General features: G+C 42.7%; 1 protein-coding gene across 2 annotated transcripts; it reads right to left on the bottom strand.

The window, feature by feature from the left end:
* Positions 1-10,252: 10,252 nt before the first annotated feature.
* LOC113586858 (transmembrane protein 47-like) lies at positions 10,253-23,527 on the bottom strand. 2 transcript variants are annotated; one of them, XM_081719978.1, is made up of 4 exons: positions 23,194-23,527; positions 17,649-17,789; positions 11,368-11,455; positions 10,253-10,618 (listed from the first exon to the last, which is right to left on the bottom strand). In XM_081719978.1, the coding sequence occupies exons 1-4, from the start codon at positions 23,387-23,389 to the stop codon at positions 10,519-10,521; spliced, it is 525 nt and encodes a 174-aa protein (XP_081576104.1). In that variant the 5' UTR covers positions 23,390-23,527; the 3' UTR covers positions 10,253-10,518. The 2 variants fall into 2 exon arrangements, with proteins under 2 accessions (XP_081576104.1, XP_026881044.1); XM_027025243.3 differs by having other exon boundaries at positions 10,253-11,455; positions 23,194-23,526.
* Positions 23,528-25,075: the final 1,548 nt, after the last annotated feature.

Here is a 25,075-nt window from a genome sequence, read left to right on the forward strand (position 1 = left end):
TTATGCACAGAAGGGGAAACATATTTCTCTCCACAATAAACACTTCCCTTTCTGTGACTCCAGAAACCTTGCTTCCACACACACAGTGTAAAAAAAAAACCTAAAGCTGAAGATTGCCAATTAACATCCCCTTGCTCCCTTGTGTTTTTCTCCTCAAAGCCACTAGATGGCAGAAGAACTGTCTATATGTCGTTAGAGGTAGGGGGGAGGCATTCTGAGCATTTTACAAAACTTTCATAGCCTCTTCTATGAAATCTCACGATTTTTTCATTGCACAATCCAGCATTGTTGAAGTTTTTTAAGTTCCTAAGATGTGGCAGTTCTGTGACCTCATGGGTTCATAGACCTTTGTTTATCCAGCTGCTCAGAGCAACAGAGTGGGATCAGGTTACTTTAGCCATATAACCACAGTCACTACATGAGTACTACCTTTGAATCATGCAAGTGTGCTGCGCAAGCTCTAAAGTATAGTTCAGGTCATACGCACCATCATCAATAGCAGTTTGCTATAGAAACCAGTATGTCTCTACAGAATAATGCACTGAGAGGTGAAAAGGCTAAAAAATAAATGTCTCTACTATTGAATGTCAGTGTTCTCTAGTGCGGCATTGACCTGAAAATGTTCTCACACACAGTGAAGGCTTTTGCTGATGAGAGTTATAACGTGCCATACCTAATCACACACGCATGCACGCCGGCAGAGCCTGGAGCCTGTGCTGACACATGCTCCATTCACTGCCGCTATAAATAAATGAGCCACTTATGGTGAGGGCAATGCACACCTGAGACACATACATGGTGCACACACATGCATTCACACTTGCACACACTCACACACCTGCCTAAGGAAACACTCCTGAACCATTTACCTCAATTTCCTTTTTTGTTTTATGGAAAGGGAAAAAGAAAAAAACATAGAAAGACATGGAGAGAATGAGATAGATAGATAGATAGATAGATAGATAGATAGATAGATAGATAGATAGATAGATAGATAGATAGATAGATAGATAGATAGATAGATAGATAGAGAGAGAGAGAGTTTGGGGGGCAAGAACAAGGGTAAGTCAGTGTTCTAGCTCATTGGTTGGACTATATGAGGATCTCACCTACTTTTCTGCTGCTCATGTGAAGTGTGTGTGTGTGTGTGTGTGTGTGTGTGTGTGTGTGTGTGTGTGTGTGTGTGTGTGTGTGTGCATACGTGGAGGTCCTTGACACGTGTGTCTTCTTTGTTTGTCCATAAGTGGTTGAATTATTACATTAGAATGCAGCTTTCAGAAGAACCAAATTTCTTCAGAGGTATGAAAGACTATGGGCCAGATTCATAACACGGTATTTAATTCCGGTTAATTCCGGTATCTGTAAACCATAGGTCAGTGTACCATTTTAATACTCTATCATGTCAGTGTTTATATGAAGAGCCTGCCACTTAAAAAAAAAAAAAAAACCTCAGGCCTAATCTTTATTTCGTTAGGCACATGTCACTAAGGCCACTGGCGCCCATTTTACAACTGCGTGGGCTGTCACTGGCATGTAGGTGTCTCACTAGCAGGAGAAAGCATGAGCGTTAGAATGCGTTCAGCGTCTGGCAGGAACTTTTCATTAAGTTTAGCTAATGCTGAGCGGTGTCCATTGTTAGTCCTTATTGCGCCCAGTCGTAAGGAAGCCCTCGTGTAGCCTCGTGAGCATGTCTAATTTCTCTCATTATGACAGACGCTAAACCGGATTGAGAAACGTTGTGCTGAGCGCACAGCATTGGCTAATGCTCTGGGTCTCAATACCCTGCGAGTTGGAGGGAGAAAAGATGGTGTTGGATATTTTGCTCCACTTCTGGGAGAAGAACTATTTTGTTTGTTTGTTTGGGCCTTTCTTTATATTTATACTCAAAACGCTACATACGGACGCACACAATGACACATTTTTGGTGAAAGCTTTATGGGATATATGTAAGATTCTTATTCTCTTTAAACTGTAAGAAAACATTTAGGTTTTGAATATTATATTCCATTTGAAGTGAACTGAGCATAATCCTACTAATAATAGAAGTAAATAAACGCGCTCAAATTCCAGATTATTTTATTCTGAGTCTAAAATAGTATAGGCCTACTGCTATCAGAACCCAAATTAAATTCCATTTGCACTCAAATAGTTTTCTTTTGATGGCGGTAATTAGCGCACCAATGTCATTTTACCGCTGTGCTAAATTCACCTGTGCCCAAAGTGAAAATCTAAATCGACATGTAAATGAGACCATATTAAAGATCCATGCCAGGCGACTGGTGATGTAGATCTGTATATTACGGCAACTAAATGGGTGGGTGTGCCTAATTTTGTTGATCCACATCGCCTTCATACCGGGACAACTAGCGTCGGATGGGGTTCAGATTTTTTTCCTATCTCCTCCTTCCCATTTCCCCGTAACTCCTCTTACAATGCACACAAATAAAGAAGCTTTATTAACTTGACCTGCGACTATTTATTGTCATGATTAAACTTTTTTTTTTTAAGATCTTATCTGTTTATGTGAAATAATTTGAAATTAATGAATAAAAGGCTATAAAACATACATTTAAAGGGGACTTATTGTGTGTTTCTGGTTTTCTCTTTCATTTTGTATTATGTAGATTTTTGGGCATGTAAACGGCCTGCAAACTTACGAAGCCCAAAGTGCACGCCCGAATGAGTAACTCACCTCCAAAAATCACCTTCTTAGCTGCCTGAAAGGACTCGCTGGAATTTCAGCCATTTTCTGCAAAGATGACGCAATCTCGTAATGCTTTCCATATTGCCCGCCCTCTGCAATGATTGGTACAGCCTTACACTAAGCATTGTGAGTAATTGAAGCTGGAAAGAGCTTTCAGTAGCCGTGCAGAGAAGATATTTTCTGTACTATGATGGAAAATCGCTTTTGCATTTGCTGCCAAAGGTAGAACCACAAATAAGTAATTGTTTGAAATTCAGTTTTACTCCTGTTCACTGTTCCAATTAAGCTATTTTACTGTGTGACCGGCAATTCACGGTTATGTTTAAAGCAAACAACGTGGCTACGACGAGTTGTTGGCTCTAGGCATGCACCCAGTGCTCAGTTTTCAGCTTTTCAGCTAACTTGGACTCAGCTAAATTTCAGACTTTTCAGCTAACTTGACAGCTAATCTTAGTGTATCATTGCTTTGTTAGTTTTACCTAAATTGTGTGGAATTTTACCTAAATTGTGTGGAAATAGGGCAGTGTTGTTGTTTTTTCAATCACTAGATGTTGAACAGTGTGGTGGTGTAATTATGATTACAGTCCATAATGTTATGGTTGCAATCATAGAGTGTATACATAAATGGGTAGTGGTAGCCCAGTGATTAAAGTATTTGATTTGTAATTTGAAGGTTGCTCGTTCAAGCCCACCACTGCCAGCTGTTGGCACCCTAAGCAAGGCCCTTAACCCTCAAATGCTCAAGATCTACTCAGTTATAATTGTAAGTTACTCTTGGTAAATGTAAAAGGACTGGATAAGAGAGGGTGAAAAATGAAGTCACTGTGTGTGATGCTGGCTGTAGTACAACATTTAACCTGGCTTATTCCCATGTTTTGAAATAGTTTTCTAATGAAGAGTTTAATTCCAGAACGTGCTTGATGGAAATATATATATATATATATATATATATATATATATATATATATATATATATATATATATATATATATATATGCCTAAAAAGATACAACACAAAAGAGTTTGCCTATAAAAAAGCGTGCCAATTTTCAGTCTAAACTGTTTTCAGTCATGAATGCTGGATAATTTTTTATAATTGATACACCTAACAAGTAATTTGCATCATTTACAAGCACAGTCTGCAGCCTGCAGGCTAGGAATGGAATGTGTAGGGGTGGAACCATTCTGGCGTTAAACCAATCAGAACAGAGTGGTCTCATCGGGATGGGGCTTAACAGAGCGTTTCAGACAGATGGTGAAACGAGATGCCCAGTGTGAGAAAAGTAATATTGAAGTATCTACTCTGGTAGAGCCCAAAATAAAATTATAACATTATAAGAATAAGTCTAACAATAAGAATAAGGCTAATAGGGCCACTTTAAAAACATGACCAAGAGATTCTCTGTAGGTCACAGCTCGAAATAGAATGTTATTGACTTGGAATTCCCTGCCGCATCTGCAAGTTTACACACACGCATGCACGAGCACACAAATGCACACGCATGCGTGCACATGTATACAGAGACACATGATGGCTGTGCAGAGCACAGTGGTAAACCAGTACATTAGTCTTGAGTTTGAAGGGCATCCTATCTCTTAACCTTGAACTGAACCAGGAGGCATAGCAGTGATCACACAGCCTGGAAAAAAATTACAATGTCAAGATTCAGTTATGCCTATTATTATTTCTTTATTTAACTATTAAAATATTTAACTATTAAAACTATTAAACTATTAAATTATTTAACTATTAAATTATACATATTTCTTTATTTAACTATTAAATTATGTAGAATTAATTATTAATCTGGAAGATATGTGGCTCAGTTTTGACCAGTTGTAACGTATCCCAGCCAGCCAGCCAGCCAAACATTCTTTGCTCCCATCAACCCCACACCTTTGGCAATGCGATCCCATCCAGTGTTCCACCTTGAGTAATAACACCTGGCTCTCATTACCTGCTCATCAACTCTGCTATATTACTCAGCAGGGTTGAGTGGTCACAGAATACATGTAACAGCGTAAGCATTATACAAAAGACAATAACTATATATAGCTACAGAAAAAGACAGTAATTAGATTACAGGTACATTTTATAAATATGGTGCAAGGTTAAATTGCAATATACTGCGCCCCACCCTCTCTTTTTTTAAAGGGTTCTAACTGAGTAAATGATTCCCATTGGGTCTTCATTTGCTTGCAGTATACTACCAGAATCAGACGTTCATTCGTGAGCTCTTTTTGGTGTGTATTAGGCCCTTCTTTGCTCTCATTAATGCACATACAACACAATTTGGGCATGTCCAACTCGACCATATCTATCCCCTTGTGCCAGTGTGGCCAACTTCTGGGTTGGAGCTCAGATGGTGCCCTGTTTTTGCTGGGGGACACTACCCTAGTTAGTGAAGTAGAGTAAGAGTGCCATCAAGCTGCCACTGCACTGTCATCAGGGTAGCATCATTCAGAGATAGCCCAGGACCAGTTTTGGAATGGTATGAGACTGGCATCTGAGAAAGACACTCGAAACTGAAAGATGTGGGTGGATACCAAAGAGTGTGGGTGGATACCAAAGGATGTGGGTGGGAGTTGAAGGATGTGGGTGGGAGTTGAAGGATGAAGGTGGGAGTTGAAGGATGTGGGTGGGAGTTTAAGGATGAAGGTGGGAGTTGAAGGATGAGGGTAGGAGTTGAAGGATGAGGGTGGGAGTTGAAGAATGAGGGTGGGAACTGAAGGATGAGGGTAGGAGTTGAAGGATGAGGGTGGGAGTTGAAGGATGTGGGTGGGAGTTGAAGGATGAGGGTGGGAACTGAAGGATGAGGGTGGGAGTTGAAAGATGAGGGTGGGAGCTGAAGGATGAGGGTGGGAGGTGAAGGATGTGGGTGGGAGTTGAAGGATGAGGGTGGGAGTTGAAGGATGAGGGTGGGAACTGAAGGATGAGGGTGGGAGTTGAAGGATGAGGGTGGGAGTTGAAGGATGAGGGTGGGAACTGAAGGATGAGGGTGGGAGTTGAAGGATGTGGGTGGGAACTGAAGGATGAGGGTGGGAGTTGAAGGATGAGGGTGGGAACTGAAGGATGAGGGTGGGAGTTGAAGGATGTGGGTGGGAACTGAAGGATGAGGGTGGGAGTTGAAGGATGAGGGTGGGAACTGAAGGATGAGGGTGGGAACTGAAGGATGACGGTGGGAGTTGAAGGATGAGGGTGGTTGCTGATCTAAACTTTTCCATTCTTTTTTCCACTTCTGTTTTTTATACTTTTCACATGCTGTTTGGAACACCTGAGTTAAGAGGTTTATTATTTTACTTCTGTCTTGTCTGTTTATCTGATGATAATAATAAAGTAATAACAAATAAATAAATCATAAAACTTTAATTAAATAAAATTTTAGTATGATACCTACCTGTGATTTTGCCAATTCCCTCAGCACATGCTCTCACTCTTTCTTTTCTTTTGCCCCCACAGATGCCCGCACGCACGCACACACACACACACACACACACACACACACACACACACACACACTCCTCAAGAGAGGTCAGGTCATCCTAAGGTCACAGTGTGGTTGGGGCCACACTTTAGTGTAAGCTTTGTGTGCAGCAGGCACATCAATCTGGGACTTGTTCTCCGGTATTCTGAGCATCTCTTCTGAGTATCAGCTAAGAACTGAAAAGTCACATTTATCACATCTCATTTGATCATTTAGAGAGTTCGTCTTTCCATTTCTCGTTCCACCATGTTTTGCTAATTAAAAGTTTGATTTTCACACCCTGACCTAACAGAAAAAAATATATACCAGATACCAGAAAGTGTAACTAAAGATACACACGTGTGTATGTAAATACAGAACAGTGATAGATGCAGGTGTAGAGAGCCTTGATTAATTAAGTGAAGTGTGAAGTCAGGTCCTTATAACCCATCATAGAATAGGTAACAAGAAAGTGGACAGAAAAAAATCGTACAAACATATTTTATAAATGAAGTACAATAAACAAATATAAACTTTTCATATAGGCTGTTTTAAATACTCATAATACTATAGGGCACGTTTTTAGTGGAACTAATCAAAACTGCTGCAGGGTCTTGCTGCTGTGTACGTACCTATGCGCCCCTTCTAGTGATACTTTGGAAGGTTTTGTAATGTAAGTCTATTAGTAAAATGACATAAAATCTGACCAATGAAATGTAAGATTTGCTTTACAGGGGCGGGCCTTTAGCAGCCTGGCCCTTCTCAGAGTTCTGAAGAAGAGGCTACAGCATATTAGTAAAACATCACTGCCTACGTACTTTACCTTACCTGTTAACGTCAAATGGAGTTGCATTGTGAATTGTCTAATTGAAAAGCCTTCAGTGAAAATCTCTTATTAATTCAGCACGATCAGCCTACTCCATATATAAATGTTAGCCAGGAATGTAAACTTGCACAGCTGCATAGTTTCTGTAAAACAAACTGAGAGCTGTGCCAGGCTAACAGCTATCCTGCAGCATACACATCCTTCTTCCACTGCAGTTGCAGATGCAGAACAGAGTCAATACAACTTAAAGGTGCACTTACAGAAACAGCTTGTTTAATTCTAAGGGATAAAGAGAGCTTGGAAAATGGTTGTGTAAAAATGAATTGTTGTTGTTGCTGTTTTTGTTGTTTTGGGGAAAGGAATGGTAAGCAGAAGCTGTACCTGCTTTATGTGCCACATGCCACTGTGTGATTTTAGCAGATTTGTTATATAGTAATACAGAAAAATCTATACTACTCTCCATTCATACTACTCTCCATTCAGTTTGGTATCACTTTTGTAATACTGTATCTTTAATTATTTCTGAGCTGTAACTAATATCCCCTTTTTTAATAGTCAGTCTGCGATTGATTGGGGAGATTAGAGGTATTAGAGGCAGAAAGAGGCCTTATCGGCAGGGTCTAATCTCTGAGCCCTTAACGCTGGGGCCTTGCTGCTGAAGTCTTAGCATTAGATTAGGAAAAACTCCCAAGGCTCCCATAGCAGTGCTGCAGTGTTCTAAGATGAAGACACAGGTTTATGACTCATCTCATTCTCTCTGTGTGTGTGTGTGTGTGTGTGTGTGTGTGTGTGTGTGTGTGTGTGTGTGTGCGTGCGCGCGCGCGTGCTACCATTTCTAAATTTCACCAGCTGTGGTGAAATGCTAACAAACTCCACTTTTGCGGCAATTTCAAATGTGAATAAAATGTTTTTATAACACAAGAACCTGTATTGAATTTTCTTTTAAGAACAATTTTTGGTGATGAGATACAATAGAATTTACGTATAATTTAAAATGATTCACTGACAAGGAAAAGCAATATGGTCACTTGTATCAGTATGCATATTGTCAACTTAAATCCGCAGATAATCAATTTTTTCTAGATATTCATTTTGTGGTTTTAGTAAAACAGTTGTCATTAGAATTTAATAATATGCAAGCTTCTAGTATTTTGTGGTTTACCACTGCAAGATGTCTAAGTTATATTATTCCAATATAATATATACAAATATTACAGTTATTATAAGATTATTGGCATACCTAATCCTGTGCCAACTAGTAATCCCTGTAGGGGACAATAGAGGTTCAGTAGCCATATTTTTTAATCCTTGTAGAAAAACCTCTTAGTGGCTAACTGCAGGGTTATGTTAGGTAGTCAGCTAATTTTAGAGTTTTATTTGCCTTGCAAAAACATTTAGTACATTCATTTGAATAATGAATTTGAGTTTATTTAAAATCATGAAAGAAATCCAAAATGTTAGTGGTCATGGCTGCAATGAACCCAACAAAATGGTCGTTTTCTGGATAGGACTTGTAAATTGGTGTATCATGTGTATCGTGTCTTTGAAAATAGTAGCAGTGGTAGTGATAATGTGGTTACGTTTGTGAGACAGAGAAAAGACAGAATACCAGACAGCCGGAACAAGAGAAATCTTTCCACAGTGCAGCGATGGTAAATGGTGCAGGTGGAGTTTACTTTCATATTTTCCTTTAAGGCTAAAGATGTCAACACAGGCAGGCAGAGAGCGTCTAATTTTAGCCCAGCACGTCGTTAGCCTGCCATTGAAGAGAGCTGAAAATGGTCAGGGATGTTGAGACAGAGAGAGAGAGACAGAGAGAGAGACAGACAGAGAGAGAGAGATAGAGACAGAGACAGAGAGAAAGAGACAGAGTCAGAGAGACAGAGAGAGAGAGAGAGAGACAGAGAAAGAGACAGACAAAGAGAGAGACAGACAGAGAGACCCAGCATGTCGTTAGCCTGCCAATGAAGAGAGCTGAAAATGGTCAGGGATGTCGAGAGAGAGAGACAGACAGAGAGAGAGAGAGAGACAGAGAGAGAGAGAGAGACAGAGAGAGAGACAGTGAGAGAGGGTCACTAAAGCAGCCCTGGAGAGTTCTGCAGCCCATCAGAATAACAGATCTGTTTTTGCACAGAAAGCCACATGACTGCTTAAGTAACTCTCTGACTGTGTTCTCCTTGCTCTGCTAATAACGCTGTTTGATTTTCCAAGCCTGCCAACAGTTTATGTCTTGCTTAGCAGAGGCAGCGGCAAGTCCCAAGTCCCTGTTGGGTAGTGTGTGCAGTCACAACATGCCATGATTACCTTATCAGTCTTGTTTTCATGTAATTACTGATTGCAACCCCACTGTGGTACTGCCAGGGTCTCCAAGCCCTCTTTATCTCTTGGGAATGAAAAACAGGAGATTTGCACTCTTCTAAAATCCATTTGACAGCAGTATGGAGTCTTGAAACAGTATTGAGTGGCTGCGCTCAGGTTAGCAGCTCTCCAACTGGGTCTTGCTTGCCTCCGTTCCATTAAAGCAGCTGTGAAATGGCTTAACTCCAAGCCTCATCAATATCCTGGCACCTGGGGCCGGGGGAGCTCATTGCAGTGCTGCCCTCTAACTTGAGGCCTTCTAGCCTCTTTCAACCCTACGCTCCTCTCTAACGGCTCCCATAATTGGTCGGCTGGCTTGGTGTTGTAGGGTCCAGAGCAGCTTATTTTGGCTGGCCGGGAGCCTTCATCCGGCCTGGCAGAGACGGGCTGGGGCGATGGGGGCTTCTGGATGTCAGCCATGCTACTTCCTAACCCAGGCTGCATCTGGTGCTATATCTACCCCCCCCCCCCCCCTTTTTTTTTTTTTTTGGAGTAAGACATTCCAGCCATAGCAGCTCACGCATATTTTGGGATGTGGAAATTGGTTCTAAGGGTGACAGATGGGACTCTGCAATACTTCTACCTGTGTTCTAGAAATACTAGAATATATTTATTTATATGGCATTGCTAGTTTTAGCAGTGCACTATTTTTGTACAGCCATAGTTCAGACATTCTGTCGCTCCTGTGCTGTGTAATGGCTATATTGTTGTTATACTGACTATGTACTATTGTTGTTTTGGGGTAGCTTTAAATAAAGGTTTTTGGTTTGCTTTGTAGCTCGCCTGTGGGTGGCATCCATATAGTATGTGGGATCCTTTTTTGTTATGTGTGGTTTTGTGAGCAGTTACTAAATCAGTTAAAATATATAAAAAGATTTTCTAAAAAGAAAACAATATATGTTCATTTGACAGTACCATTTATTGACTTTAAATGAAGAAAGAGTCAGAGTCACATATGCTGTAAAGCAATAGTACAGAAAGTGTCACCTCCTCACTAAATCCAGCCACAGTTTCAAAAACTGCAAATTATCAAAGAATGTAACATAAAATATATACCTCAAATTCAATTATACATAATGCTTGGACAATATATAAAGATATTAGCAAGATGATATGCTCTCCATCATAATGCAACACAAGAAATATACAAAATAGTATATGTGTCTTTAAAAAGAAACCAATCCCTTGGGATACTGGTTAACTTTAAGGTTCTCATTCCTTGTCTTCTCTCGACTGGAAATCCAGGGAATATGCCGCTGAAAAGGTCTGCGGTCACAGAGAGAGAAGGAGTGGCACACCTCAGTCTCCCAAAATAGCCACAGGGCCCACATGGAGAATTGTGGGAGTTGTGGTCCATTTCACATTTCACACAGCTGTTCCTCATACTTTATCTCTCCTATACTAGCTGGTAGGCCTAAACCTAAACTTTCACTCTGTATTTAACAGAGTTGCCAGAATTGCATGCTTAAGTGTGTGTGAATATGTATGTGCTTGTGTGTGTGTGTGTGTGTGAGCGTGCATGTATCTGCATGCCTGCATGTGTGTATGTGTGTGGATATGTCTTCAGACATATGCATTTGACCTTTTATAAGGACAACTATTCGTAAGTGTGAAAAATGAGTGTACAGTTGTGCAAACCTGCGTACTTTTCATGATGTCTGATATGTCTGTGTGTGTGTAGTGTAGTATAGATATATGGACTATATCTAGGCTCTATGTCTTGGAAACAAATGCCCCAAACTGTGTCCTACTCTTGCATAAACATGTGGTATACAGCACTGAAACTTCATCAGAACTCTTCTATTTAAACCTGTGCAAGTAAATGTGAGATATACAGTGGCCAGTCCTAACCTGTCAGTGTGTGTGCATGTGCATGCATCTGTTTGGGCATGTAGGTGTGTTTATGCGTGTAGGTGATGCCTCAATACATGCCATCCTCATACATGTCTGTTCGGAGGCACAGGAGTATCCCCCCTCCCAACATAAAGATGGTAGCTCCCCAGCCCAGCCCATACCCCCAGTTAAACTCATGGTATGTCTGAAGCATCTTGCCATCAATGAATTTGATTGGGTAGAGCACCAGAGCACAGGCCTGGAGAACCACTGCGGAGAGAGAGAGAGAGAGAGAGAGAGAGAGAGAGAGAGAGAGAGAGAGAGACAGACAGACAGAGATGGAGAGAGAAACAAATACAATAGTCAAATATATATTGATTTACATTATATAAAAACCAAATTTTATAGGAATACTTAATGTAGTGTAAATAAGGAATAGAGGTGTGTCTACATATATTGTCAACAGAATATATTGTGAACCAGAATGTGCCTGGGACAGCAAGAGATAAGGTCAACTAGAACACCCGTCATACTGCCATGAGAAACAGCAGCATAAACTAACTGGATCAACTGCAAAATGTCCTTCAATTTATCACATAAAAAGCACCTTCAAATTAGACGAGGCAAGGTCAAGCTCAGTGATTCATCTTCGTTGAAGCAATTCAGGAGAAGAAGGAAATTAAATGTGGTAAATTGAAGAAACTTTCCAACTTTTCATTTTTAACCCGTGAGATCCGAGGCCCGCTCCTCTTCAGTCACACGAGCTGTCGCCATGCTAATCTGGGGCTAAAGGAAGAGGATTCTCTGTTCTAGCGTGTACTGATAGGCTAACTCAGTCACGGTCATGCCTGTGTGAGCCTGCAGGTTCTTGTACAGTGGCATGCTCTGAATAATGGGAACACAGCTGTGTGTGTGTGTGTGTGTGTGTGTGTGTGTGTGTGTGTGTGTGTGTGTGTGTAGAAAGCCACTGGGGGGAAACTGGAGTAATGAATCAGTGGGGGGTGAGGGGACACCACTGACACACACACACACACACACACACATCCACCCACACACACACACACACACACACACACACACCCCCAGGGGCCTCCCTCACACTCTCTGCCCTTCTCAATCAGACATAAACAGCTGCTCACTACTGCGCATTACAAACACCCTTTTCCTTCTCTGTCTTCTTCCTCACTACTTTCATTTATTTCACTATATACGTGCAATGCTCATAAGCAACAGACTGCATTTAACTGCTGCCCAGAGTTTACCACACGATCCATATTCATGCAGTGAGAAGCAGATGTCTATAACCGTAAACAGCACACACATCACATAAAACATTCCCATTCCATGAATAGATGATATGGACCAACAAACACAACCCAGTGAACCCAGTGTGCCCAGTGCCACTGTCACAGTTAGTGATAGATCCTCACATCTGCCCTGCTAGAACCAGCTGTCTGGATCCTGTTATGACATCATAGTGGTATCCACAAAATCTAAACGGTTGTCATGAGACCATCAGGAGGGTTCGAAAGGGTGCACGGCCAAACTTTTGAACCAGCACAAATACAACTGTTTCAAATCTTAATTGCTTGAGCACGAGGAGTTGAGTTTATTTGATTAGCCTAACTGTTGGATCAAATGCAGTTTGGCTGCCTTCCTGGTGTGGTGTGAAAAGACTTCGTTTCCTGTCCCTCATCGCCCCCCACCACGCCTGTATTTAACTTTATTGAACTCAATTGATCATTGACCTTCAGAATTCATAACATCCCAAAGGTGCACAATTGAATCACAATCACAGCCATGTTGTGCAGAAGTCCAAGCAGAGTTGATTTCCTCAGACTAGTCAAGAAACACTCTAGTCTGCTGACACCATTCTGCCTCCATCTCCAACAATCTGCTTCCATCACCAGCATTTTTCCTCCATCTTCAGCATCCTGCTAATGTAGTTAGTTTCTACAACAGCAACACAGGCTCTGGAATAAAGGGGAAGTTAAGACAATGAACCAGGCACCAGGAACTACTGGATGTGGCCTGTGGGAAGTGAAATCCTTTACGTCAAGAGCATCAAAAATAAGTCTACAGAAATCATGTCTGCACCCTCTCGTCCAGCACGCTGCCATGTCTCAGCCCCTAACTGAAGATCTTAAAAAGACGCTTCTGAAACATTCTCTCTCCCAAGGCACCCGAGGCATTTTGCTGCACATGGCTGTCACCTCTCCCGTTGGCATTTTAGGAATAATTAGACAGATCAGCCTGTACGCTGGTCTGTAAGCGAATGGACTGTGTTGCACCCTCTGTCCTATCCTGCACCAGGTCTGCCTGTTGTCCAGGTTTCTGTGCTTGTGCGTGGCTGTAGTTTAGCGGGTGTGTACCCACATACAAGTACCGACTCAGAACACTACCAAGCTTGTTGCGTGACAGTAAAGAAGCAAGAATGTTACAGGTTTCAAATCTTCGTATGAACTCTTTTTGGGAAACACAGTTCTGCACTGGTTTGGGGGATCTAAGTGCTGCAGAGTAAACTACGAGCATCTGTGTATGATATGATGAACCAAAGCAGACACAGATGGACTCCTTAACTGGCTGAGATTGGTTAATTTAAAATTCAGTCAATTATCTCAGCTAAGAGAATGAATATCGTTCCATTATAACAAAGAGAGAGAAAGAGAGAGAGAGAGAGAGAGAGAGAGAGAGAGAGAGATCAGTATCAGGTTTATTCCTGTGAAGTCATTCAAAGGCAGGTTATTACAGCTGAACCAGGGAAACTATATTAAAGATGGACCTTAAACCTGCTTTCTGAAACAATGCCTGGAATGCAGAATGTGGTGACATCACTGTTGTGGAATGGATGCTCCCCACTCCCCCATCATCATCATACATTGTTCCTATAGCAGAAACACAGCCCCCCAGCCCGACACATCCGGCCAGGTGCAGGACCGGAAGTTCTTAACATAGTCGCCGCAGTTCCACTGTAACCACAAGTCCGTTCAGTAGCAAAAGCATTTATGCCAAATTGGTGGAATTCATTCCACCTGAAATGAATTACCGTGACTTGTGCCACTGAAAATGACTACTTCAGTTAAGTTGAAGATGCAACTTTTTTAAAATATGATGACATTCAGAGAATAGCTGTGTAGGTTTTATGATGAAGTTTGGTTCACCATGCTGTGACTTCACCACTGCCAGTGGGCTGTCAGAGTGTAACAGTTAAGAGACGCCATGGCAACAGAAACAACAGCGCAGAGAAACCCATTTAAGAAAAAGTAATACATGTATTTGGATGAGTCTGGTTCAATCTTTTCCACCCTGAACGTGTGCGTGTGTCTGCCTTGGGCTTCAGTGAATGCAGAGAGGCAGCATGGGATGTACCAATGTTTATGGGGACAGTGGTACACAAAATGTGTGTGCGCACACGTGCGTGCACGCGCGTATGTGTGTGTGTGTGTGTGTGTGTGTGTGTGTGCTCGTGCTAGAGAAAGAGTGAGTCATTGTTGCAGTGATGTGTATGTGTGTGTGAGAGAGACTGAATGTGTGTGATGTTCCTGAGTCACTGAGTGAATAAGTAATGCTTGTTCTTACCAAGGCCTTGACGATGACCTTTTTGTGAATGTCTGTGTGTGTAGTTGAGGGTTTATGACAAAAACAACAAGCTTTTAGCGCTGCAAGAGATCACAGCTCAATAAGGTAGACAGAGCTGCCCTTTATCCAGACAGTGCTGTCTTTCTCTCTCTTTCCCTCTTTACTTGCTACCACTATAAGGGGGCCTTTATCTGCATGTGGCTTAAGAGTAATTATAGCAAGAGGGGGGAAAACAACTAGCTACACCCACACCCACTTATGCTCACACACACACACACACACACGCTCACACACACACTTATGCTCACACACACACACACACGCTCACACACACACACACACACACACACACTTATGCTCACACACACACACACACACACACACACACACACACACACCACTTATGCTCACACACACACACACACACACACACACACCCACACGCCCACTTATGCTCACACACACACACGCCCACTTATGCTCACACACACACGCCCACTTATGCTCACACACACACACACACACGCCCACTTATGCTCTCACACACACACACACACACACACACACACACACACACACACACACATACACCACCATATTGCAACACAGCATTTAAGAGCTGCTGTAGTAGTTTGGAACCAATTTCAGATAGCCAGTAAAAGATGTTGCATTAGCTTCCATTGCTCCCTCTCTTTCTGCCCCTCAGACACACATGCACCCCCCCCACACACACACCCCACACACCCACACTCACCGCCCCCCCACAGGCTTCATTTTCAATTCTAAAGCAACTGCTCTTTTCTGCTACCCTTTTATGGCTGTGTTTATGCTTGTCCTAAAACTTAACATAAATCAGAGCAAAGATGGAGAGATCAAGAAAGAGGGATAGAGAGGGATGGAGAGAGAGAAAGAGAGAGGTGGACAAAATTAACTGAGGTCAGCTGGGTACGATAAAGGAATGAGTGAAACACACTTTCTTTCTTGGTTTCACACACACGCCCTCTAATTTGCACAAACACAGCCAAACAAATTCTACTAGCAGCAGTTGTGAGCAGTGCAGGGAAATACTGGAGCTCCTAATGGAAAAAGGAAAACAACAACAACAACAACAACAACAACAAAACGCAGTTTGGACACACTGTTACAAACACGCCAGCCATCTCAGAAGCACACTATACAGCACTGACCATTTCAACCCCCTCTGGGGAGAGAGGGAGAGAGAGAGAGAGAGAGAGAGAGAGAGAGAGAGAGAGAGAGAGAGGGAGAGAGAGAGAGAGATAGAAAAGGTGTTTGAACTTCAGTTTCCTTTATACCCATTTTAGGAGTTAAGGAAACATCCATCAATCTAGCCAGCTTTCCAAACTTCTGTGGTTTTTTTTTTTGACTGAGTTCAGTTTAAAACAAAGTAGGGGATTTCATCTCTGTGAGTGAACTACACAAGTAGAAGCAGGCCTTATGTAATGCTGTTTTTTGGTGGCAAAATGCAGTGGGTTCACCGATCTGGGATCATCAGGAAGACGAGGAAGCCTGTGCTCTGCTGCTTAAAGCAGTGACTGTACTGACCTATGTTCAGCCCAGGCAGTGGACCACTGCAGCCCGTTGTGAATCAACAAAAGGAAGTTCTAGAACAATAGGCTGTGTGATTCCTGACACAAACATTCCTGACAGCATAAACACACATGCGTGCACACATGCATGTACTTGAGACAAATACACTCAAGGGAAACAAGTTCCTAACAGCACAAGCAAATGTGCGCACAAGCATACACATAAACAAATGCGTGCACATGCTTACAGATACTACACATTTTACCTGCACTTCACACACACACACACACACACACACACACACACACACACTTGCTGGTGTGGGTTTGAAGGTTTCACTGTAGCTGGGGCTCTCTTTCAGACAGCATTTGTTTTAGCAGTTAATTTGGTGCCAAGGGACAAAAGGTCTGAGGCTGATCAGAGAGGGAGGCACTCTTCACCTCTTCACCTCTTCACCTCGCCGGCTGCACGGAGCTGTCGGAGCTGAGTGCTCATAAAAGCCTAATTGTGACACAGAAATGCTGCAATGTCTCTCTACAGCAAGAGAGCTCTGACCCAAGCAATTAATGAGGGGAAGTAGAGGAGAAGACTGGAGTCAGGAATAGGGTGTTTTGGGGGGGTTGCTGGTCAGGAGGAAATGCATTCCTCAACTCATTAGTAAGACTGTGGGTAAGCTCTGTGGTTTGCCTTGGCACACTGTTTAGAGAGAGAAAGAGAGAGCGAGAGAGAAGGAGGGAACAGAGAGAGAGAGAGAGAGAGAGAGAGAGAGAAAGAAAAGGGTGAAGCTTCTACTTCAGAGCCGCAGCTCATGCTCTTGGCCTTCCTCTGATCTCCCAGCAGCCTCTCTGAGCTCTCATCTCCGTCCTCAGTGCTGTAATCAAAACGTCTGCTCCCATTTAGGAACACACAGGCAGACTGGCAATGATAGACAGACAGAGAGAGAGAGAGAGAGAGAGAGAACTAGCATACTGGAGTGACTGGATGCCATGATTAATGAGCTGTGAATTAATTAGCATGGCCCTTAAGCAAGCACCCTGAACAGGATGGCCTCCGTGTCCACACACGCTGCCTCGGCCTGTGTTTACACACAGCAACTCAGCAACTGCTAGCCACCAGTCTCAACCACCATCGCCACCTCATCCTTCCGAAGGCTTTAAATTCTATACCCATTTGTAATGTTGAAATGGCTGGGAGCAGCACATGTAGAGCTGTAACGGTGGAGACATGTCAGTTCCCAAATGGCTACTCTGAGGGTTGAGAGAGGGTGCTTAGGTGTGAAGCCGGCCACGCTTAGCCTTCTGTTACTGAGTGAGTGTGTGGGTGGGTGTCTGCTTACCTGCTGTGAAGAGGAACACTGCCACTGTGCGATAGTGTTTCCTGTGTGTGCCCCTGCACAGGGAGATCAGAGCGACAAGAAATGCCAGCAAAGTCACTGACGCTCCAGCTAGCAGCAACACCAGTGTGGCTATCTGCCAATCTGAGAGAGAGAGAGAGAGAGAGAGAGAGACACACACATAGAGAGAGAGAGAGAGAGAGAGAGAGAGGTGTCAATAGTATAACATTTAAGATTTAAAACAATTGTATTTTCATATTACACTGACACATAATGACTAATTTCCAAACCCCTATAGCTTTCGTTCAAAAATGTTCTCAAGTATCTACTTAGGGGTGAACTGGTAAGTTGAATGGTAACTGAATGGTAATTGTGTTGTTCTCTATACCACTGAACCATGGTTCCAGTGGCCCCTGGAAAAAAACAGACCAAAAGGGGCAGGTGATGTGTGCTGATGAAGGACCTCTGTCCAAAACGCCCCATTTGTCTGGAACCACTATATACTTCATTACAGTTTTGACCTGCAATATCTTTAGTGCAACATCTCTCTCTCTCTCTCTACCCCTATCTATCTATCTATCTATCTATCTATCTATCTATCTATCTATCTATCTATCTATCTATCTATCTATCTATCTATCTATATTTATTTAAAAAAAATTTCATATAAATTCAGGAGTATTTATAGTATAAACATATATTAAAAAACACCCAGCAACCAAGTCACTAATGGAAGAGGTCAATACATGTTGGCACAACCTACACTGGGTACAGGAATCCAGTGCAGTCACTCAACTGCCTACTAGAGTACAATAGTGGTTACAGGAGTGGTGGATCACAACTTTCAACTGACTGTATCATGTTCGGTACAACTTCAGAATAGGTGCACTTAATAAAGTGACTACTCTGTATACTATATGCAGGCTTCCACTATCATGTTAACTTAATATAGCTTTTCTTACTCTTTGATTTTGATTTGAAAAAAAAACAAAAACCTCACTGTGGTTTTAGGAGGCGGTTTAACTTAAGGCTTATTCAACCAGCAAAAAGACTTTGATAGTTTAGCTACATGCTGTCAGACTTACCATCATCCCCTAAGGGCGCACAAACATTGACTCAAATTTCTTAAGTTGTAACATCATTAACAGTAGACCCAGGCAATTGAAATGCTGAGACATTAGACTTGGTCATTGTTTCAGCACTTGAATACAGGTTCAGGAGGGAATGAATGTATGCCCAGCATTTTGAGACAGCAGAATGGCTACTGTGGCCTTTAAAGGTGGCGAATCAAAGCAGTTCTGCACCTATAAATATTAATGAGGTTAACAGCGGATAAAACCACCCATCCTAATTCATTTGCATAATGTTAACTGGCCCTGTTGGTTTACATTAGGACAAAACCAGCACCAAACTTCCTCTTAAACATGAGAGGTGCAGATGCAAACAGTATGCGGCAAAATGTAAGAGCATAAACTCTTATGAGACAGATCTCAGTTAAGAACTTTTAAAATGCTTCACATTAGAGACTTGACGCAGTAGTGTGGTCACTTCCCTTTGTCTCAAATAATTGACTCCCAGATCCAACCCATATTCGGAGTTTGAAGATTCATTTGAATATGTGCCTTAATTTTTTTACAGTAAAAAGGCAACCAGATGCAGTTTGAGCCTAAATGTATAATACAGATTATTTTAAGATTATAAATATAATGCACACATACATGCATGTCATTTAGTAGAAAGTATTATTTTTATTTCCAAAGTGTCATTAATTGGTTGGCCTGTTTTTGTGTTTGTCTCACTAGTAGAAACTTCCACAGCATTGCCATCAAAACAAGTCCAAACTGCTCCAAATTTGAACCTTACTAACTGCAAAAGGCAAAGTGTTGCGTGTGCAGCAGAATCCTTGAAAGACCTGGGTAGTTCTGCTTCCCCAGAGACTTCATCAGCATAAGCCCACCATTCTCTCCTGTAGCATGCGGCTTTCGTCACGAATCTCCCCCGAGCGCAGCGCGAGGTCAGGCAAACCTCACGTGATGCTGCGTCAGGAGGAGATGAACGCACGCGCTACCCACTCTGAACACGTCTTATGGCGTGCGATGCTGCTCGCGTTCCCCCCCCTTTCCTTCCAATTGTTTTCCCTTTTCACACTCTTCCCCCATTCCATCATCTCAACGTGCTCCTGCTGGCTTTGCCCAACAGAGGGAGAGAAAAGATGTGATTTGTTAATTAACTCCAAGTCTCGTTCCCTCCATTTCTCCTCCCACAGCTTCTCGCTTTCTCTCTCGCTTTTCCTCCCTTGTCAACCTCTCTCTCCCTCTCTCCTTCTCTTTCTCTACTCTCTTCTGCTTCTTTCTCTCCTCCTCCGGGGATCTGTGGCTTAATGAGCTGAATCAAACGGGAGAGAGAGAGGGGGAGAACATATCTTTACCCACAGCAACAGAGGCACCGCCAGTCACGCCAGCTAGTCAAGCGCTCAGTGTGTGTGTGTTGGGTCATTCCCAGAAGATCACAGGGGATCAATCTTGTCGATAATTCATCGAGTTTGTCACTCAAAACAGAGAGAACGGCTGAGAAAGACAGATGATAGAGGAGAGCTTTGAACGGTATAAAGCTTTGAACCTGGCCCAGAGGATTAAGGATTAAAGTCAGCACTTCAGTACTTCAGAATACATATTCAGTATATGTGAGTTAAACCTCCATTCAGCAAACACTGTGTCTGTGTCAACTGCTGCAGGATTGAAGGCTTCCATTCCACAAGTTGCGCTGCTGCTTTGAAGAGTGTGGTTGCTGTGTGGTTGCTGTGTGGTTACCGTGCGGTTACCGTGGCATGTGTTAGCCGGTGCTGATACCGCTTGGCCTTTGAAGGACCCTTCGTGACCGACACGTTACGAGGACTGAGAATGCTGCTTGATTGTAATGGCTGTAAAGTCTCTCCCACAATGGCCGGTTCACTGCATTCTGAATAAAGTCCCCACAAACGGGAACTTCGGCATTCCGCACCGGCAATGGAGCCAGGAGTGCAGGGGCACTACTGACGTATCATACTGGCTCAGCTAGATGTAGCAGGATCAACGATGCACTTCGTGGAGTGTTTTTACATGCACTATTCTATATTTGTGAACAAAAGGATGCATTTTTTTTACACACACACACACACACACACACACACAAACCACACTGTAGCGCACTCCTGCGACTACGTTCCTAAAGGCTTAAGAGAACATAACTAAAAGCTGTAATTCCATGTGCAGCTAATCCTACTGAAGCTGTAAAATGTACTTGTCAAGAACTCCTCATTAGTTGCTGTGGGGGCTCTGGGGTTCAACAAATGGTTTTGCCCGAAAAGGATCATTCTGTGTCTGTGGTGACTGAAACTTAAGCAACTTCAAATACTGTTGTTTTTTTTTGTTGTTGTTGTTGTTTTGTTTTTTTTAACTTGACTTCATTTTTGCAGGGCTGTTTCTGCTTGTGGAGCTTCTCTCTTAATTATCCGTGTCCAAACTGGACTCGAGGATAAGTAAAGAAATCTTCAGAACTCAGAGCACTGACTTACTCAAGCCTGTTCACATAGGTTATGCATATTTCAGGCAGTTTGGAGATACACACAGCAGCTGACAGCTGGAAAGCGCAGTATAGTTCTGCAAACTATGAGTTCTGTTACACCATGTTGGAATATATTTACAAATGCCACAAAATAAATATACAAAATCAAATCTCCAGTTATTCATTACTGGGTCAGAATGAGTCTAATTCAACTCTGTGGGAGTGAAATTAACTGGAGGACAAGTGAGACTCCAGAGCTAAAGTAGGACACAGATGACCTCATGAGCTCAATCAAAGACAAGGAGACAAAAGGGTGAACAGGTGTCCTCAATAGAGATTCTCTTTCATACGGGCAGCAAACTGGTGTTTGTGTGTATTTGTATATTTACTGTTCTTGGCCAAATTTAACATCAATCTTAGAATGAGCATAGTCTGCACGCTGAATGTGTGTGTTTGTGTTTAGTGAGGGAGTGAGTGAGTGTGCCCTACAGCGATCGTTTAAGGTAGACTGGGAGTGGGAGAGAGACACACACACTCATGGAATTTGCCACATTTCCCCATAGAAATGTCTCCAGGGAGACACATACACACACACACACACACACACACACACACACACACACACACACACTTGCAGCATCTCCAGCCAGCAGGGAGGCAGCTTCATTATCATCAGTAGCTGTGAGTGACTGTTCAGAGATTTACATCTTTTGCATCTTCACCAAGAGGGAGAAGAGAGAGAGAGAGAGAGAGAGAGAGCCAACCACTGAGCTGTATAAGGCAAAAGGGATCCCACTGCACAGCATGATTAGACACATCTTTGACTTTCTTTTGGTCTGTAGTTACGAGTTTGTTTTTGTTTTTTTTCCCTTTTTCAGTCTGTTTTATCGCACCCAGATGAGTGATTCCCTTCACGCAACTTTTATTTTGCACAAGAACACTTTTGTATATTCTGACTCATTTAGCAAAGTAAATGATAATCACGGCCAAGCGACGACAAATGGCACGAAAGCAAAGCTACAGGCAAGAGTTCATGCGACGGAACACGCCCAGCACCAAACAATGCGCGCGCGGGTCAAAGCGAGCCTCGCAGATGGCGCTTCACGGCACGTCAACTAATCGCTCATCAATACCAGGCCCGAGAGAAGGAGGAACTTTCACAGCGAGTGCAATTACCAAACTGAGACAATTCGGCCTATCGGGAAAGGGAGTGGGTTGAACGGTGTAACCGATACGGCGTTGTAATGTGGAGCTTAAGAATATCCTAAGAACGAAGACACTGGAATGGGAGTTCACTTAAACTGAGGAATTCGCCGGATTCCACCTGCAGTCGAGTAATCCTTTGTGAGAGAGACACGCACAGTTGTGGGGGGTTTGGGCGGGTGTAACAATAGTCCATTGTTTGATCCAGTCATCGTGCACACGGAAAATCCTAAATTCCACGCGCTTCACTTCGACGGCTGTTATACGCGAAAGTTGGATCCGGATGGATCTGCGTATACAAGTAACCAGTTGTCAAAACAGAACTGCAAATCGGCGCTTTTTCCCGGCCGCTGTCACTTTATCTTACGTGTTCGAAATTCACGTGCAGCAAGTAAACAAAGGTCAGCGTAACATTTTGAGGTTTGGGGTAAACATCATGTCCGTGTGTACACCTGAATCGCCTGGATAACACTGATATTATTTATATATCTGATCAGTACAAATAATGTCCATATTTTGATAACGCTTCATTTCATAACATCCATTTTTTTTATCTCGCTGTGCAATTCTTCAAGGTACATTATTTACAAGGTATTAATCTGCAGGAAACCTGTAAGGAAAGTCATGTTCAAGTTTTGTCGAGCATAGCGCAAATATCGACAAAAAGGGTTCACACACAAAGTTTTCAATCGATATACTGATGTAATTAAATATCGCATCGACGTAAGATGCACCAGTCCTTCCTTGGACCCAAAACGGTACGTTTTCCAAGAACAATCCTTACAAACGTAAGGACGCTTACCAGATTTAAGGGTGGAGATGCACTTCCAGTCGGCTTCGATCTCTCTACAAGACTCCCATAGGGACAAAGCGTAGCCCTCCGCTGTCACCCAGGCGGGACTTACGAGGGCCACAACGTCCAGACAAAGTGCAAGGAACACGCAAAGCAGAGCGATGAGTTTGAACGGTCGGAACACGTACACCTCGTTGACGGACATTTTCTTATAGCAAGCTGTCGGCGGTGCTCTCAGCAACGAAACTTCGGTGTGGACTGGGGAGTTCAGCTGCGCACGCCGACAGTACTTTAAATGTGCGCGTGTGAGCGCACTGCGCACAAAAGAGTCCGCGCGCCATCCAATGGCCAGGTGAACATTAGCCTACATAGAAAAACACCGCTGTTGAATGCATCTCCTTATAGTCACACGAGGAATTCGGTAGAAGTGCAAGTCACTTGAGCAAGGGTTAATGTTTCTCTTTCCATAAATTCAAAAGTTGGCGTGTCAGTATTTTTACCACGCTGAGGCGTTATTATTTTAGCCTAGTTATTTGCATTGACATTACTAGGACACACCGGGAACAACTTGAGTAAGGTGTCGGGCACACAGACACACACAGACACACACACACACACACACACACACACACACACACACACACACACACACACACACACACACACACACACACACACACACACACACACACACACACACACACAGAGTCTCCTGAACACTGAAAACTTTCCTTATACCTGAGACATATCTAGCTGATCACATAACATCAAAATGGCATGCGTTTTCCCAGTCACTTTTATGAATTAAGTTTAGTTATGGTGCAGAGAAAAAGAAAGACTAATAATATATTAAAATATAACACCACTAACATCATCTAATATATAAAATATATAAATATATAAAATATAACACCTCTAACATCAACAACACTAACAACTAGCTTCTAATTTTTATTTTTTTAAAAAGGGTCAGTAAATGTCTGCTGCTTTAAGATTTGTTGGGAAGGAAAATTTCACACTCTTGATATAGACGCACGGCCATGTTATTCAAGGCCCATTCAAATGAAGACATCACAAAGAGAGAAGGAGGGCGAGGAAAAGCTTTTCAAGGGTTTAAGAGCAGAAGCACTGATGAATTTTTAAAGCAAAGACAATGAGTTCAAGCTGTAAGAGCACCAGCTGTGACACACACACACACACACACACACACACACAAAGAGAGCGCTGCTACACACAGCTGTATGCACATCTCTCATTCTACCATTACCCAGCTCTCTCTCGCCTGCCTGTGTTTGTCTGTGTCGGTGTCAGCTGTTGCCTTATGTTGCCTGTTTTACTTGTTTTCTAAAGTGCCAAGCACGTTTCCTCTGATAAATCATCAAGCAGTCTTTATTAAAACACAGACATCTCTTATTGGAGTGCCAAAGCTTTACAAGAAACAGTCAACGTGTGTGCGCGTGTGTGTGTGCGCGTGCGTGCGAGCGCGTGTAAAACTTGTGCTACTGTGCTAGCACGGTTAACAGAGGTAGAGTAGATTGCAACCGCGACGAACTGCTTGGCTCTGTTGTACAGTCTCTCTCCCTGCTGCTATTTTCTGCCCGCGGTGTTGCTGTTGTTGGTCTCATGCGCAATGCCTTCCAATGTATAATGTGACACGTCAGTCGCACTTTTTGACAGCTGGTGAACACAATGCACAAGTCTGCATTGCTACATAAATATTTAACTTATATGTTCTCTCTCCCGCCACTGTTATTTAGGACAGCAATTGGATGTTACCGCTATTTAAGTCAAAAAGCTATCATCCAATCATGTTTTCTAACACAAGTCAGTTAGCCTACGCGATTAACACGGTGCATGCGTCACTTACAGTGCTTTAAAATAATGTCTACAC

Source organism: Electrophorus electricus, chromosome 8 (assembly GCF_041902795.1).
Source record: "Electrophorus electricus isolate QZ-2024a chromosome 8, ASM4190279v1, whole genome shotgun sequence".
In the NCBI taxonomy this organism is placed as follows: domain Eukaryota; kingdom Metazoa; phylum Chordata; class Actinopteri; order Gymnotiformes; family Gymnotidae; genus Electrophorus; species Electrophorus electricus.